This window comes from Crocodylus siamensis, chromosome 7 (genome assembly GCF_052110815.1).
Source record: "Crocodylus siamensis isolate JL-2025a chromosome 7, ASM5211081v1, whole genome shotgun sequence".
Taxonomy (NCBI): domain Eukaryota; kingdom Metazoa; phylum Chordata; order Crocodylia; family Crocodylidae; genus Crocodylus; species Crocodylus siamensis.
In genome coordinates this window covers 72,151,618-72,164,859 of record NC_143401.1, presented here as the reverse complement: position 1 = coordinate 72,164,859, position 13,242 = coordinate 72,151,618, and the positions used below count along the sequence as shown (strand labels likewise).

At 46.4% G+C, this 13,242-nt stretch overlaps 1 protein-coding gene across 1 annotated transcript; it reads left to right on the top strand.

The window, feature by feature from the left end:
* Nucleotides 1–260: 260 nt before the first annotated feature.
* LOC149859966 (uncharacterized) lies at nucleotides 261–11,388 on the top strand. Its single transcript, XM_090058722.1, has 3 exons — nucleotides 261–275; nucleotides 2,345–2,831; nucleotides 11,263–11,388. The coding sequence occupies exons 1-3, from the start codon at nucleotides 261–263 to the stop codon at nucleotides 11,304–11,306; spliced, it is 546 nt and encodes a 181-aa protein (XP_089914848.1). The 3' UTR covers nucleotides 11,307–11,388.
* Nucleotides 11,389–13,242: the final 1,854 nt, after the last annotated feature.

Below are 13,242 nucleotides of genomic sequence, written 5' to 3'. Positions count from 1 at the left end.
TGTGAGCTGTGGGTGGTTACACCAGGATTGGTAAATGATAAAGAAACTAGATTACTTCCTGTTATTTGTCTGTCGAGCCAAAATGGTGACCTGAGTTGATACTGTAGTCTGGGGGTGCTGACATGATTTTGTCAAGAGCAGGATTCATCAGGTTCTGAAGGAGGACTTTGTTGGATTCATTGCTACTGAAGGCTGTATGATGAGAACAGAGGAAAGCTGTGCTCTTTCTAGTGAAGGTTTTGCATTGATTCAGTAGCAAGATGGCATTAGAAGGTGTAAGTTCCTTGCTTCCAGTCCTATGCTAGTCCACTAAGGTACATGGTATTCTCTTCTGTCTGTTGACAAATTGCCCTTTCTCTTTCATCAAAACACTTCTTCCTACACTTTAATTGAACTATGTCTTCTCTTTGAATATAGAACATTTTGCTTTAAAAAATCTGGTAAGGACTCCAGGCAAAAGAATGCTTTCTTTAGTAACATCGATAATCCTCTATCTGTCTCTCCTTAATTTATGGTCCAGAATATTGGATATGATGACATTTGTTGTGTAAACACTGATTCTTGCCAGCTGTTGACTGTCTGGATCCAAAATCTTAAATGGGGATAAGCTGCCACGCTGCAGTTTTTACTTCAGTCACTTGTTAGAAGGTTGGGGAAATAAAAGTAAAATTACCCGAGGTCATTCCTGACTTCTTTTAGTTTTTGAAAGAACTAAGTTTCAATAAGAGCTAACTGATGTAAATGGAGTCTCTATATTTCATCTATAAGTATACCTATATTTTTGCAGATGCCTGTAACTGTATAGAGTACTCATCTCTTGCTAAAATGCAGCAAGTTATGGTGCAGAATGCAGCAGCTCTTCTGTGTCAGTAACACTGAGCATCCATTTTTAGGAAGGGAAGTGAAGTCTAACTTGATTAATTGAGTCTAGGGGGCAGCAGAATTTGAGGCAGACAGCAGAATGTAGTATCCTGAATTGGCCTACTCACTGGAGTTAATTTTCCTAATTTTACAGGTAGCAATGGTAGGGAATTTAATGACCTTAAGTAGGCCCTTATGCCTACATTTTCTCAACCTCTAGTAACCCATAGCTCTCAAATGATCTTTGGGGTTGCTGGTTCAGTAATGACTAAGTTGGAACAAAGCCACATCCTGAATCACTTCTTGTAGTATTTGGATTTTCTATGGGGGTCCTCTGATAAAAATTCGCAACGTGATGGCCCTGAAGAAACAATCAAGATGATCAGCAACAATCTCCCTGCCTTGCTTCTTGCTTCTCAGAAAGTAGCTTTGGTTTAACTGAACTTCTGAACCCTCTCATTCATCTGGAGAAAAAAAAGAGCTCTCAGAACTACTGTAATTCCTAACTTCGTTTTTGACTCTGAAGCTGTATGGCCTTCAGTGAGTCATTTAACCCCTGTGTATGCTGCCAGTGATAATGTACTTCACTTCTCCTGCAGATACTGAGATTTCCTTGCTTGTTTAAATACCTTTTGAAATCCCCACATGAAACAGGAAGTAAACAAATACACTGGATGAGAACTGCAAATACTTTAACCACAAAGCCTCCTTCTTACCCATCTGAATATGAACAATTTTTCCACTTCCTTTTTCAAACCTGGTTTCATATTTGCTTTCTTTTACTGCACTGACCATGGAAAAACACTTTTATGGAATGATGTTCTGATCCCTCTGTTAATACAATTTAATTCTTTATTTCTTACTGTCTCTCACAGCATTCTTGCAATCAAGCTAAGGAGGCCAGGAGCGTTCGCGCCAGCGGGTGAGCAGGCGGGGCCCAGAGGCTGACCCCTGCTCTGCTAGTAAGGGCAGTAACTCCTGCGATGGTGTCGACATGGAGTTCTGCCAGGGCCCCTGCCCGGGGGGCGCAGCCTTCCCGGGGCTTGTCCGAGGCCTCCACCCAGACGGAGCCCTTGGGGGGACTGCCGTCCTCCAACCCCCTGGCCTGCGGGAACTGCCCGGCAAGGTCTGGGGGGGCAGGAACTGGGGACTCCTGCACCTGTCCTGTAGGTATCCGCCTTAGGACCCTGGAGGAACGGGTGCGGGGGCTCCTGGAGGAGGTTAGCAGGCTGAGAGGAATCCGCGAGGCAGAGGAGGAAATTGATAGGTATTTTCTTTCTCTGCAGGGTGGTACGACCGAGGAGAGGGCAGCCCAGGATGAGCCCTCCACTGCTGAGTGGCAGACGGTCTCCCGTGCCAGGGCTATTAACCATGTTACGGCACCAGTTCCTCCTGTCCATCTGGAGAAGAGGTACGAGGCCCTGGCAGCCCTGGAGGAGGAGGGAGCAGTGGAAGATATCTGCGCACACAATGTCCTGTGCAGGCGGCGGGAGTCAAGAGGCCTAAGAGGAGGAAGTGTCGCGTCATCGTGATTGGTGACTCCATCCTGAGAGGTACGGAGGGCCCCATCTGTCGCCAGGATCCCTCAGCATGTGAGGTCTACTGCCTGCCCGGAGCGAAGATTCAGGATGTGAAGGGGATGCTCCAGTCCATCATCCAGCCCACCGATTATTACCCCATGGTCCTTGTCCATGTGGGTACTAACGATGCGGCCAGGAGAGCCCCTGATCGCCTGATGGAGGACTACCATGCTCTGGGAGGCGTGCTGAGGGAGATGGGCGCGCAGACGGTCTTCTCTTCCATCCTGCCAGTGAGTGGTCGAGGCAGACGCCACGAGATGTGCATAGCGGAGACCAACTGGAGGCTACAGGAATGGTGCTTCGAGGCGGGCTTTGGCTTCCTCAGCCATGACCGGCACATCGTGATGAGAGACATGCTGGGATGGGATGGGCTCCACCTTTCCCCTAAAGGTAAGCGTGTGTTCTCTTCCAGGTTGGTGAACCTCCTTCGGCGGGCTTTAAACTAGGCTCGTCGGGGGAGGGGGAAGATGAGGGCGGAGGAGATGATGAACTGCTTATGCAGGGGGTCGGACTCGATGATCTATTGAGGTCCCTTCCGACCCTAGCATCTATGAATCTATGAATCTACCAGGCCCAGCAACAGCCAGCGAGCCCAGACCAATGGTCAAAAGGGAGAAACAGGTAAGTGATGGGGGACGGGGCATTGCTGAGACTAGGGGGTCAGTGGGCACAACCGTTGGAGGCCTCAAATGCCTCTACACGAATGCTCGAAGTATGGGGAAGAAGCAGGAGGAACTCGCCCTCCTCCTAGCTGTCACCAGCCCTGACATAGTGGGGATCACAGAAACGTGGTGGGACTCATCGCATGACTGGGCGGTGAGTGTCAAGGGCTATAGGCTATACAGGAGGGACAGGATAGGAAGGAAAGGTGGAGGAGTAGCACTCTACATCAAGGAGGAATATACTTCCTCGTCAATTAGCAAGGGGGTAGAGGCGGGGCACTCTGAGGTGCTCTGGGTTAGAGTAAAAGGCAGTCCAGGGGAGAGAGACTTAACGGTGGGAGTCTACTATAGACCTCCCAACCAGGGAGAAGAGCTCAACCAGGAATTCTTAGGTCAGCTCACAGAGGCAGTGAGGGCTAAGGATGTGGTCATTATGGGGGACCTGAACTTCCCAGACATCTGCTGGGATGAGCAGTCAGCCAAGTCTGACCGCTCACGTCGGTTCTTAGCCAGAGTGCAGGACCTCCATCTAACCCAGGAGGTGCACAGCCCTACCAGGGGAGACGCCTTGTTGGACCTGGTGCTGGCCATGGGTGACGACCTGGTGAGGGGGCTGCGGGTGATGGGCCACCTGGGAGACAGTGATCATCGCTTGCTGGAATTCACCATCCAGCGTAAGGTGGCAAAGGGCTGCAGCAAGGCAACAGCCCTAGACTTTAGGAGGGCTGACTTCAACAAGCTAAGGAGGATCGTTGGGGAAGCGCTGAGGACCCAGAGGGGAAGGGAGCCAGATGTCCAAGGTGAGTGGTTGCTCCTTAAGGAGACGATCCTCCATGCCCAAAGGGAGGTAATCCCAACAAGGGTCAAAGGGAGCAGGAGGGCACATAAACCCCCATGGCTCACTAGGAGCATCCGGAAATGTCTCCTTGCTAAAAGGGAAGCATACACCCAATGGAGGGATGGGGTCATCACCAAGAAGGACTATGTTACAGTCGCCCGAGGATGTAGGGGGGCAGTCAGGAAGGCCAAGGCAGAGATGGAGATAGGACTAGCTTCCCGGATTAAGGACAATAAGAAGTCCTTCTTCAAATACATAGGGGGTAAAAAGAGGGTCCCGGGTAATGTGGGGCCCCTGCAGGACACGATGGGCAACTTAGTCGTCATGCCAGATGACAAAGCTAACATATTTAACGATTTCTTTGCCTCTGTCTTTCTAAGTAGGGACCAGTTCAGCCACCTCCCTGCTGGGCCCCCCTCGGGCCCCGGGAGAGACACGCCTGGGCCAGGGGTTAGCGAGGAGTTAGTTAGGGTACTTCTGGAGAGGCTGGACGTGTTCAAGTCCGCTGGTCCGGACGATCTTCACCCTAGGGTTCTACAGGAACTGGCCGAGGTCATTGCGGGACCCCTGGCGCGGCTCTATGAGCACTCGTGGTGCTCTGGTGAGGTGCCGGAGGACTGGAAGAGGGCCAATGTGGTCCCTATCTTCAAAAAGGGAAAAAAAGAGGACCCGGGAAATTACAGGCCAGTTAGTCTTACCTCAATCCCGGGTAAGCTCTTTGAAAAAATTATCCTGGCACACATCCAGGAGGGCCTTGCGGGGGAATGCATGCTCAGGGGCAACCAACATGGGTTCATCAGTGGCAGGTCTTGTCAGACCAACCTGGTGGCCTTTTAGGATCAGGTCACCAAATCATTAGACGCAGGGGTTGCTGTGGATGTAGTCTTTCTGGACTTCCGGAAGGCTTTCGACACTGTCTCTCACCCTGTCCTCATCAAAAAGCTGGGAGACTGTGGTGTCGATGCCCACACAGTCAAATGGGTTGCCAACTGGTTGGAGGGCCGCACCCAGAGGGTGGTAGTGGATGGGTTCTTCTCGACCTGGAAGGACGTGGGCAGTGGGGTTCCGCAGGGCTCGGTCCTCGGGCCCGCACTGTTCTACATCTTCATCAGTGACTTGGATGAGGGGGTAGAAAGCACCCTGTTCAAGTTTGCTGATGACACTAAGATGTGGGGGGATGTGGGTGCACTAGAAGGGTGCAATAGGCTACAAGCTGACCTTGACAGGTTGCAACGGTGGGCGGATGAGAATAGGATGGGGTTTAACACTGATAAGTGCAAGGTGTTGCACATGGGGAGGAAGAACCGGCACCACACTTACAGGTTGGGGAACTCCCCTCTTGCCAGCACGGAGACGGAAAAGGATCTTGGAGTCGTCATTGACTCCACGATGAACATGGGCCGGCAGTGTGGGGAGGTAGTCAAGAAGGCCAACTGTACCCTGTCATGCATCCACAGATGCATCTCGAGCAGGTCCAGGGAGGTGATCCTCCCCCTCTATGCGGCACTGGTCAGGCCGCAGCTGGAGTACTGCGTCCAGTTCTGGGCGCCACACTTCAAGAGGGACGTGGACGATATGGAAAGAGTCCAGAGGAGGGCCACTCGTATGATCAGGGGTCAGCAGGGCAGGCCTTATGAGGAGAGGCTACGGGACCTGAACCTGTTTAGCCTCCACAAGAGAAGGTTAAGGGGGGACCTTGTGGCCTGCTACAAACTGGTCAGGGGGGATCAGCAGGTATTGGGGGAGTCCCTGTTCCCCCGTGCGCTGCCAGGAGTGACCAGGAATAACAGTCACAAGCTGGCGGAGGGTAGGGTTAGATTAGATATTAGGAGACGCTACTTCACAGTCAGGGCGGCTAGGGCCTGGAACTGGCTTCCAGGGGAAGTGGTGCAGGCTCCTAGCCTGGGGATTTTTAAAAGGAAGTTAGATGAGCACCTTGCCGGGGTCATCTGACCCCGGTGCTGTTTCCTGCCAAGGCAGGGGGTTGGACTAGATGATCTACCTAGGTCCCTTCCGACTCTAGCTACTACTGTGTATGGGTTGGATGAATGGACTTCAAGGTGGATAGAAAGCTGGCTGGAGCATTGGACTCAACAAGCAGCAATCAATGGCTCTGTGTCCAATTGGCAGCTGGTATCAAGTGGAGTTGGTCCTGGGGCCAGTTTTGTTCACTATCTTCATTAACGATCTGGAAGATGAGATGTATTGCACTCTCAGCAAGTTTATAGATGACACCAAGCTTGGGGTGTAGTAGATAAACTGGAAGGTAGAGCCTAAATAAATTGGAGGACTGGGCCAAAAGAAATCTTATGAGGTTCAACAAGGACAAGTGCAAAGTCTTGCACTTAGGATGGAAGAATCCCATTCAGTGCTACAGGCTTGGGACCAACTGGCTAAGTAGCAGTTCTGCAGAAAAGGACCTGGGGGTTACAGTGGACAATAAGCTGGACATGAGTCAGCTGTGTGCCCTTGTTGCCAAGAAGGATAATGGCTTACTGGGCTGCATTAGTAGAAGCATTGTCAGCAGATTGAGTGAAGTGATTATTCCGCTCTATTCTGCACTGGTTAGGTCACATCTGGAGTACTGTGTTCAGTTTTGCCACCTCCCTCCCCACTATAGAAAGAGTGTGGACAAGTTGGAGAGAGTCCAGTGGAGAGCAATGAAGATGGTTTGGGGGCTGGGGCACATGACTTATAAGGAGAGGCTGAGGGAACTGGGTTTGTTTAGTCTGCAGAAGAGAAGACTGAGGTGGGATTTGATAGCAGTCTTTAACTACCTTGAAGGGTGGTTACTTTTTAAGTCCCAGCTCAGCAAATCCCTAGCTGGAATGATCTAGTTGAGGCTGGTCCTGCTTTGAGCAGGGTGTTGGATTAGATGATCTCCTAGGGTCAGTTTCCACCCTGATTATCTATGATTCTATGATTCTTTTGTTGCTACGCACTGACTAAATGTCAGTTTTCCATAATACTGTTACTTGGTAGCATAACTAAGGCAGGTTAACCAGGGAAGCTGCCCTGGGGTCTTGCGTGTCCGGGGGTGGCAGGAACTGGTGGAAAAATAACAACTGCCACCACAGCTGCACCAGCAGTTAGAAACCACTACTGCATTCAACTGCCCTGTTATGCTTTTGCTCTTACTCCCATATTAATTTATTTAAACTTAGTGATAATTAAGGCTGTGCAAAATTTCACTGGGTGTTTTGTTTTGAAACTATTTTGACTCATTTCAAGCTCAAAACAGCAAAATCGAAATGAAATGAAAGGCTTTAAAACCGCCTCAAAATGAAACATTTGAGTTTTGAAGCTGGGCTTGCTTGCAGGGAAACAGAAAGTAAAGAGCGGGAAGGGAAAGAGGGGGGAAGGACTGCTTTAATATCAACTGTGTGGCTGGCCAGTGACTGTAATCTGGGAGAGTTTTCTGGCAGCTGCTGGAGAAGAAGCTCCTGCAGGGAAGCAAAGAAAGAAAGAAAGGCTCTGACAGTTTGGCTGCCTGAGATGCTAGTCCTACTGTGCTGCCTACTTACTGTTGTTATTTAAAGTGGTAGACTAGGATGAGGCTGTAGGGGAGGAGGAGACCTCACTGGGGCACACTACTGTGTCATGTAGAGGCCTCAACACCAGTGAGTGCACACCTTAACACATACACATGAAGTCACACATGTCACGAGTTTTGCTTGTCAGCAGCCTGAGGTGCAGTTACCTAGAAAACCCTGCACCTATGTCCTTGGAACTTGGCAGGCTTGGCAGGTCTCAGCAGGGGTTACCATGTCTGCTGTTTTTAACCCCCTGTGCCTTCACACTTACAAGTGACACGAGTTCTGCTTTCAAGACTTTGAGGTGCAGTTTACCAGAAAGTCCTGAACCTATTACCTTGAAACTTGGCTGGCTGGCTTTATGCCCAAAGAAGGGGCTACCATCCCTGCTGTTTGCATCCAAATCTTCCAAAAAATGGCAAAGTTATAGACAGTGTCATGCTTCCCCATTATAGCCTACGGGCGAAACGCTGAAACAGCATCAAAACAGAGAAACAGTTTTGGCAAAACAAAACGGAACAGTGCTTCAAAATGAAATGAAACTCCAACCGAAACACTGTCCCATCGAAACAATGAAACAGAAGTTAAAATGAAATGATGCCATTTCGCACAGCCCTAGTGATAATGATCTTCATTTTCAATGAAGGACCTGATGCTAAATCTCTTTTTCATAAAATATGCTCCTTGTTCTTTCTCGGTTACAATTTCAGTGATGTTACTCACAGATATAAGAGTTGAAGGGCTGGGGATAGCCCTTCTTCTTGAGGCTACTTGCACTGATTCTCATTTCTTTATCCCACTAGTGAAGTTGGTTGAAAATTTCCAATGAAGATTGTTATAATTGAAAACTACGACTTTGAACTATTTTTTCTTTATTTTCTGAAGTGGCATTTTGAAATGAAAGGTTTCAAATGAATATTTTGTTTTGACATTCATTTAAAAATGTCCAACTGTTCACTTGTACATAGATAAATATTTAATATTCTGGCATATCACAATTTGTGATAAAATCAAAGGCTGAAATAATAAATTCCTAGAAGATAGAAATTTATTATTAATCCCGTAGTTGTTACTAACTCTAGACATTAGACTATCAGTGAGCAGAAAACAATAGGAAGGATGACACTTATCTCTTGCATCTGTAGCTTTCAACACTTTATGGGACACTGGGCACACATACGCAGGCAATTAATTTGGAGCAATAAACTCTGGTACGTATCATGCCAGAGTTCATTGTTTCCGGGCACTGCGTGTTCATGTATGCCTGGGACAATAGCATGTTGAACCAAGTCAGAGCAGCCTCAGCTGGCAGGGGTCTGGGGTCCAGCCTGGCGGCCTGCAGCTGCTTTCTCTCGGCTCAAGGCTGAATGGGGTGCTGCAGAAAGGCTGGATGGGGTACAAGGCTGCTCCAGTGCAGGGCTAGCCAGTAGGCAGCTCCTGTACTGAAGCATCATCATGCCCTAGTCATCTTTGTCAGCATCTACATGTGCATTGATGAGCACTAAAAAACTCCAGCTGCTAAAAAACAAGTACTACCCTGCTGTGGAGTTCATTAGTTTCCTGTGACCTAATAGGGTCACACGTGTAGATGCTGAGCCATTTACTGTGGAACTAATTAGGCAACTCCACAGTAAATGTCTTGTTTAGCCATGCCCACTGAGAGACAAAAAGTGATTTGCCCAATGTCAAGTAGTAAGTCAGTGGGACAGAGATGAATAGAACCCAGCTCTCTTAACTCCCACTCCCCTATCTGGTTCTAAAATAAAACCAGGTTTACTGCAGTTGGACAACATCTCCTGCCATCACAAATGATAGTATAAATGAGCAGCTTATGAAAACACAGGATGAAAAATATGTATTGCCTTATTTATCAAATATTTATGAGAAATAAATACAGAATTATTTTACGACTGATTCACACAAAGAAAAAGGAGTGCTTTTGTAGTCTATGTTTGCAACATATAAACTGACCAACTCGATTCATAATACACAACTACTAAACTAATTGTGTAAGTATACCATCCTAGCTGAGTCTCACTGTACATAGCAGACAGATATAATATATTTTAAAAAGTTTACAAGTTGCTTAGTACCTTACCACAATGATTAAGCATTTATAGGAAAAGAATAATATTTGCTTTTACACAAGCCAAAACAATGATTATCACGACTGTGAAATCTCATATGTCAGGGCATGTACTGATCACCAGAATGGTCAGGAAGGAATATTTTCCACACTAATGTCCAATTATGAGTCTTACAAGGCTCTCCTACTTTTTCCTTCTTTGAATCTGGTATTTTGCCAGTGTCAGAGATGTAAAGTCTGATCTGACTTCCATTGTTTTTTATACTGAAGTAAGTCCATTGATTTAAGCAGTGTTGCAATATATTTTGACCAAAATAGGGAAGATCAAGTCAAGGTTTAGATTTCAGTTGTCTGTTCTGTATGCCAACTCTAATTCATTCACTGTGCAGGAGCCTCACTTTCTTCTTTCCTAAATCATTAGCCGATTCATGTCAGTATTTATTCACTGAATGTAAAAACTGCCTGAAGTAAAATGGCCTTTCAGGAGAAACTCCTTTGGAATCAGCTGTGCAGGATAGCATTTTATAGCCCGGGGGAAAGATGGTTTATGAGTGTGTGTTTACAAGGTGGGGGTGAAAATGGGCAAGTCAGTAGAAAGATAAAGGGAATTGTGCAGAGCTGCAGTACTGGTAACCTTATTGCTGCCAAGTTTATTAGCCACACCTTGTGATTTATAGAGGGCTCATTTCTAAGAATAATAGGTAATAATTCCAGTAACAATGACCAATACTGTATCTTCAGTTATGCAAACACAGTGTAGTGTCATAACAGCCAGAAAAACCTCCAGAGAGAAGAGTGCATGCTGTTCCTGAGAACATCTATAACTAAACCTCTGAGGGATTGAGTTTTTCCTCCAGGCCTAGATGTGTGAAGTAGACAATGATGTGGTCAGAATTGTGATTATCCTGCAAGTTAATAATGCCCCAGTAAAACTCATTACACAGCTAATGCATTACGGCACACCAGCTCTTTAGAATTCTGCTCCACACGGGATGCCATTGTTCATGAAAGCATCTCATTCAAACCACGAGCATCTCCCAGTGCACCAGGTTGATGAGCCCTCAAGGAGAAAGGAAAAGGTGTTCCTGTTATGAAATATTCTCTGGCTGTATTTATTGTATTTACTTATTCCACAGGAGGCCTGTTTCCTGTGCTACAGAGTGAAGAGGATTTCCTTGTTGAAATGTCACCATAATAAACACCTGCACTTATTTATTGTGGCATTCATGTATTTTTTAACTCTTGAATAGCTTTTTGATTTTTTTTTTAATGATTCAAACAGGAACTGATCCAAACTGCCCCCAAATTTACTTGATAACATCATTTTTAGTTCTAAAAATGTTCACATTATATTTTTATCCCATTGTTTTTCATTCCCACGTGTCTTGACAATCCAGGTTTCTTTAGAAATGTTAACCTATTGCAAAAACCTCTGTTCCCATGGTGTTTGTATTCTGCCTGGAGACATTAGACATTTCAGGAGGAAGAGTTTTCTCATTATTCCAGCATGAGCAAGGGATTTGGGAGTGACATATGCCAGGCATGCATCTGATCTGAATCTGTGAAATTCATGGGATTTTAAATGCCTTTTGGACTAGGGGAACAATCCTGCTAAGACTTAAGCATTTAGCTGATTTACTCACATAAGTTGTGCCACTGACTTGAGTGGGGCTGATAAATTAATTTATGCATGTGTTTGCAGGATCAAGTGGACTTAAGATACTTGCCGGTATGCAGGCAGATTGAAGGACCCCAAAACCCCACAAATTTCCTCATCCACTTGGATCCAAAATATTTAACCAGGAGGCAAGTTGCCTTGAAACATCTGATTTTGAATTGTGTAAGTATGACTTTCTGTTATACCCATGGTGTCAAGCAGTGCACTCTCCTGTCCTCACTATACTATTTTACTTTCGCTAACATTTGCTGACTGACCAGTGAAAGGATTCTGTACTAGCACTTTTTTACCCTTTATTGTTGAGGTATAGCCCCACCTCTATACTAGCTCTAGTATAGACCAGATGCAGGTATTTTTGCCACCAAGTCTTTTAATCCTGCTGCAGTGGTTATAGCCACAGAGGAAAATTTCAGGGAGAAAGGCCTGAGTACACACAGTTTTGTATCCAGCTTTGAATTAGGTTCTAACAGAGCTGCCTAATTTTGACATGTCAGTTCTCAGACACTAAACTGATAAGTTTAACATACCAAAGGCAGCTAGACAAATACAATTTAGCTTATCCCACCTGGTTAAGGGCTGGATAAATTAAACAGGTTTTGAGAAGTATTTCCTTTGCAAAGTTAAAAGGGTTTCATAAGCCTGACAGCCAACCTAGATGGAGCCAGCTGGACTCTCAGAAGACAAGGAGCACTGAAATTTCTTCGTGTACGTTCCTGGAAGGTGGGCAGGCAGAAAGTCAACAGCCAGGCTTCTTCCCTTTCTGATGCTCAAATAAAGTTATTGCCTGTATTCTGAAGGTTGATAAATATCACTCTGAGCCTACCCACAACACCAGTTTGAGTAAACCCTTCAGAAAAGAATTCAGCCTGACCTGACTTCATTTTCCTCAGACAAGATTTCAAATGGTGGAACTTTATCAAGCCAAATAAATGAGCATGGTTTCTAAATCAAATTCACATTCAAAATTCGGAGCAGTCACATTTTGGGTGCTGAAGTATTCAGAATGCAAGCTGTTGCATTCATGCCTGTTAGTTGCACATACAGATATCAGGTCAGAGATCTCAGAAACATCAGGTCTTGAAGCTGGAGGGAAGAATATGCAGACAGATAGGAAGACACTTTTTAAAATCATGGTCATACATGTCTTCTCATTGCATCATTCTCTCTTCTTTGCATGCTCAGGATAGACAAAAAGTCTTCAATGTTAAAAAAAGAAAAGGAAAAGAAAACTGAAAAAAGCAACATGTGCAGAGAGAGGAACAGTTGTTACACTAAGCCAGGGATTGTCAACCGGGGGTATGCATACCCCTGGGGGGGACTTGGACCGGTTCTACGGGGTATGTACGGGTGGGGACAGAGCGCCACCGCCTCCCAGGAGCAGGCCTGGGGTGGGGTGAGGGCAGCGACATCCCTTTGCAGGGCAGAAAAGCTCGCACGTGGCCACCGTCACACACCAGCTTAGTGAGCTTCCCCGCCTTGCCCCAGCCCTGCTCCTGGGAGGTGGCAGCACTCTATCCCTGCCTGTCCATGCACTGTCCCCACCTCCCTGCTCTGTATCTGGCCATGTGCCACCCCTCAGCTTGGCATTTGGCCATGTGCTACGTCCCCCCGCTCGGTGTTTGGTCGTGTGCTACCCCCTGTCCTCCCCCCTCCCCCGCCCGCTGGCCATCAAGGGAACTTAGACTAAAAAAGGTTGAAAATCCCTGCACTAGGCAATTACTGCTGCACAAAAAAAGGACCAAACTGCTAAAGATAATGCAGAGAGAACTAAATTTCCCTTGCTTGTATATGGTATGTTGTGTTCTCACAGCAGTGCTAAACAAATGTCTTGATTGTTGAATTATATTGTTTGCAATTATAGTATCAGCCACTTGTAAAATTCAAGAATTTAGAAACTAAGGTGCAGCACTCATTTACTGAAAGATATGAATTACAGTTGGGTTGTAGTTATAAGCCTACATATAAAGGACTGCCATAATATATTAATTGCATAACATTTTTGTG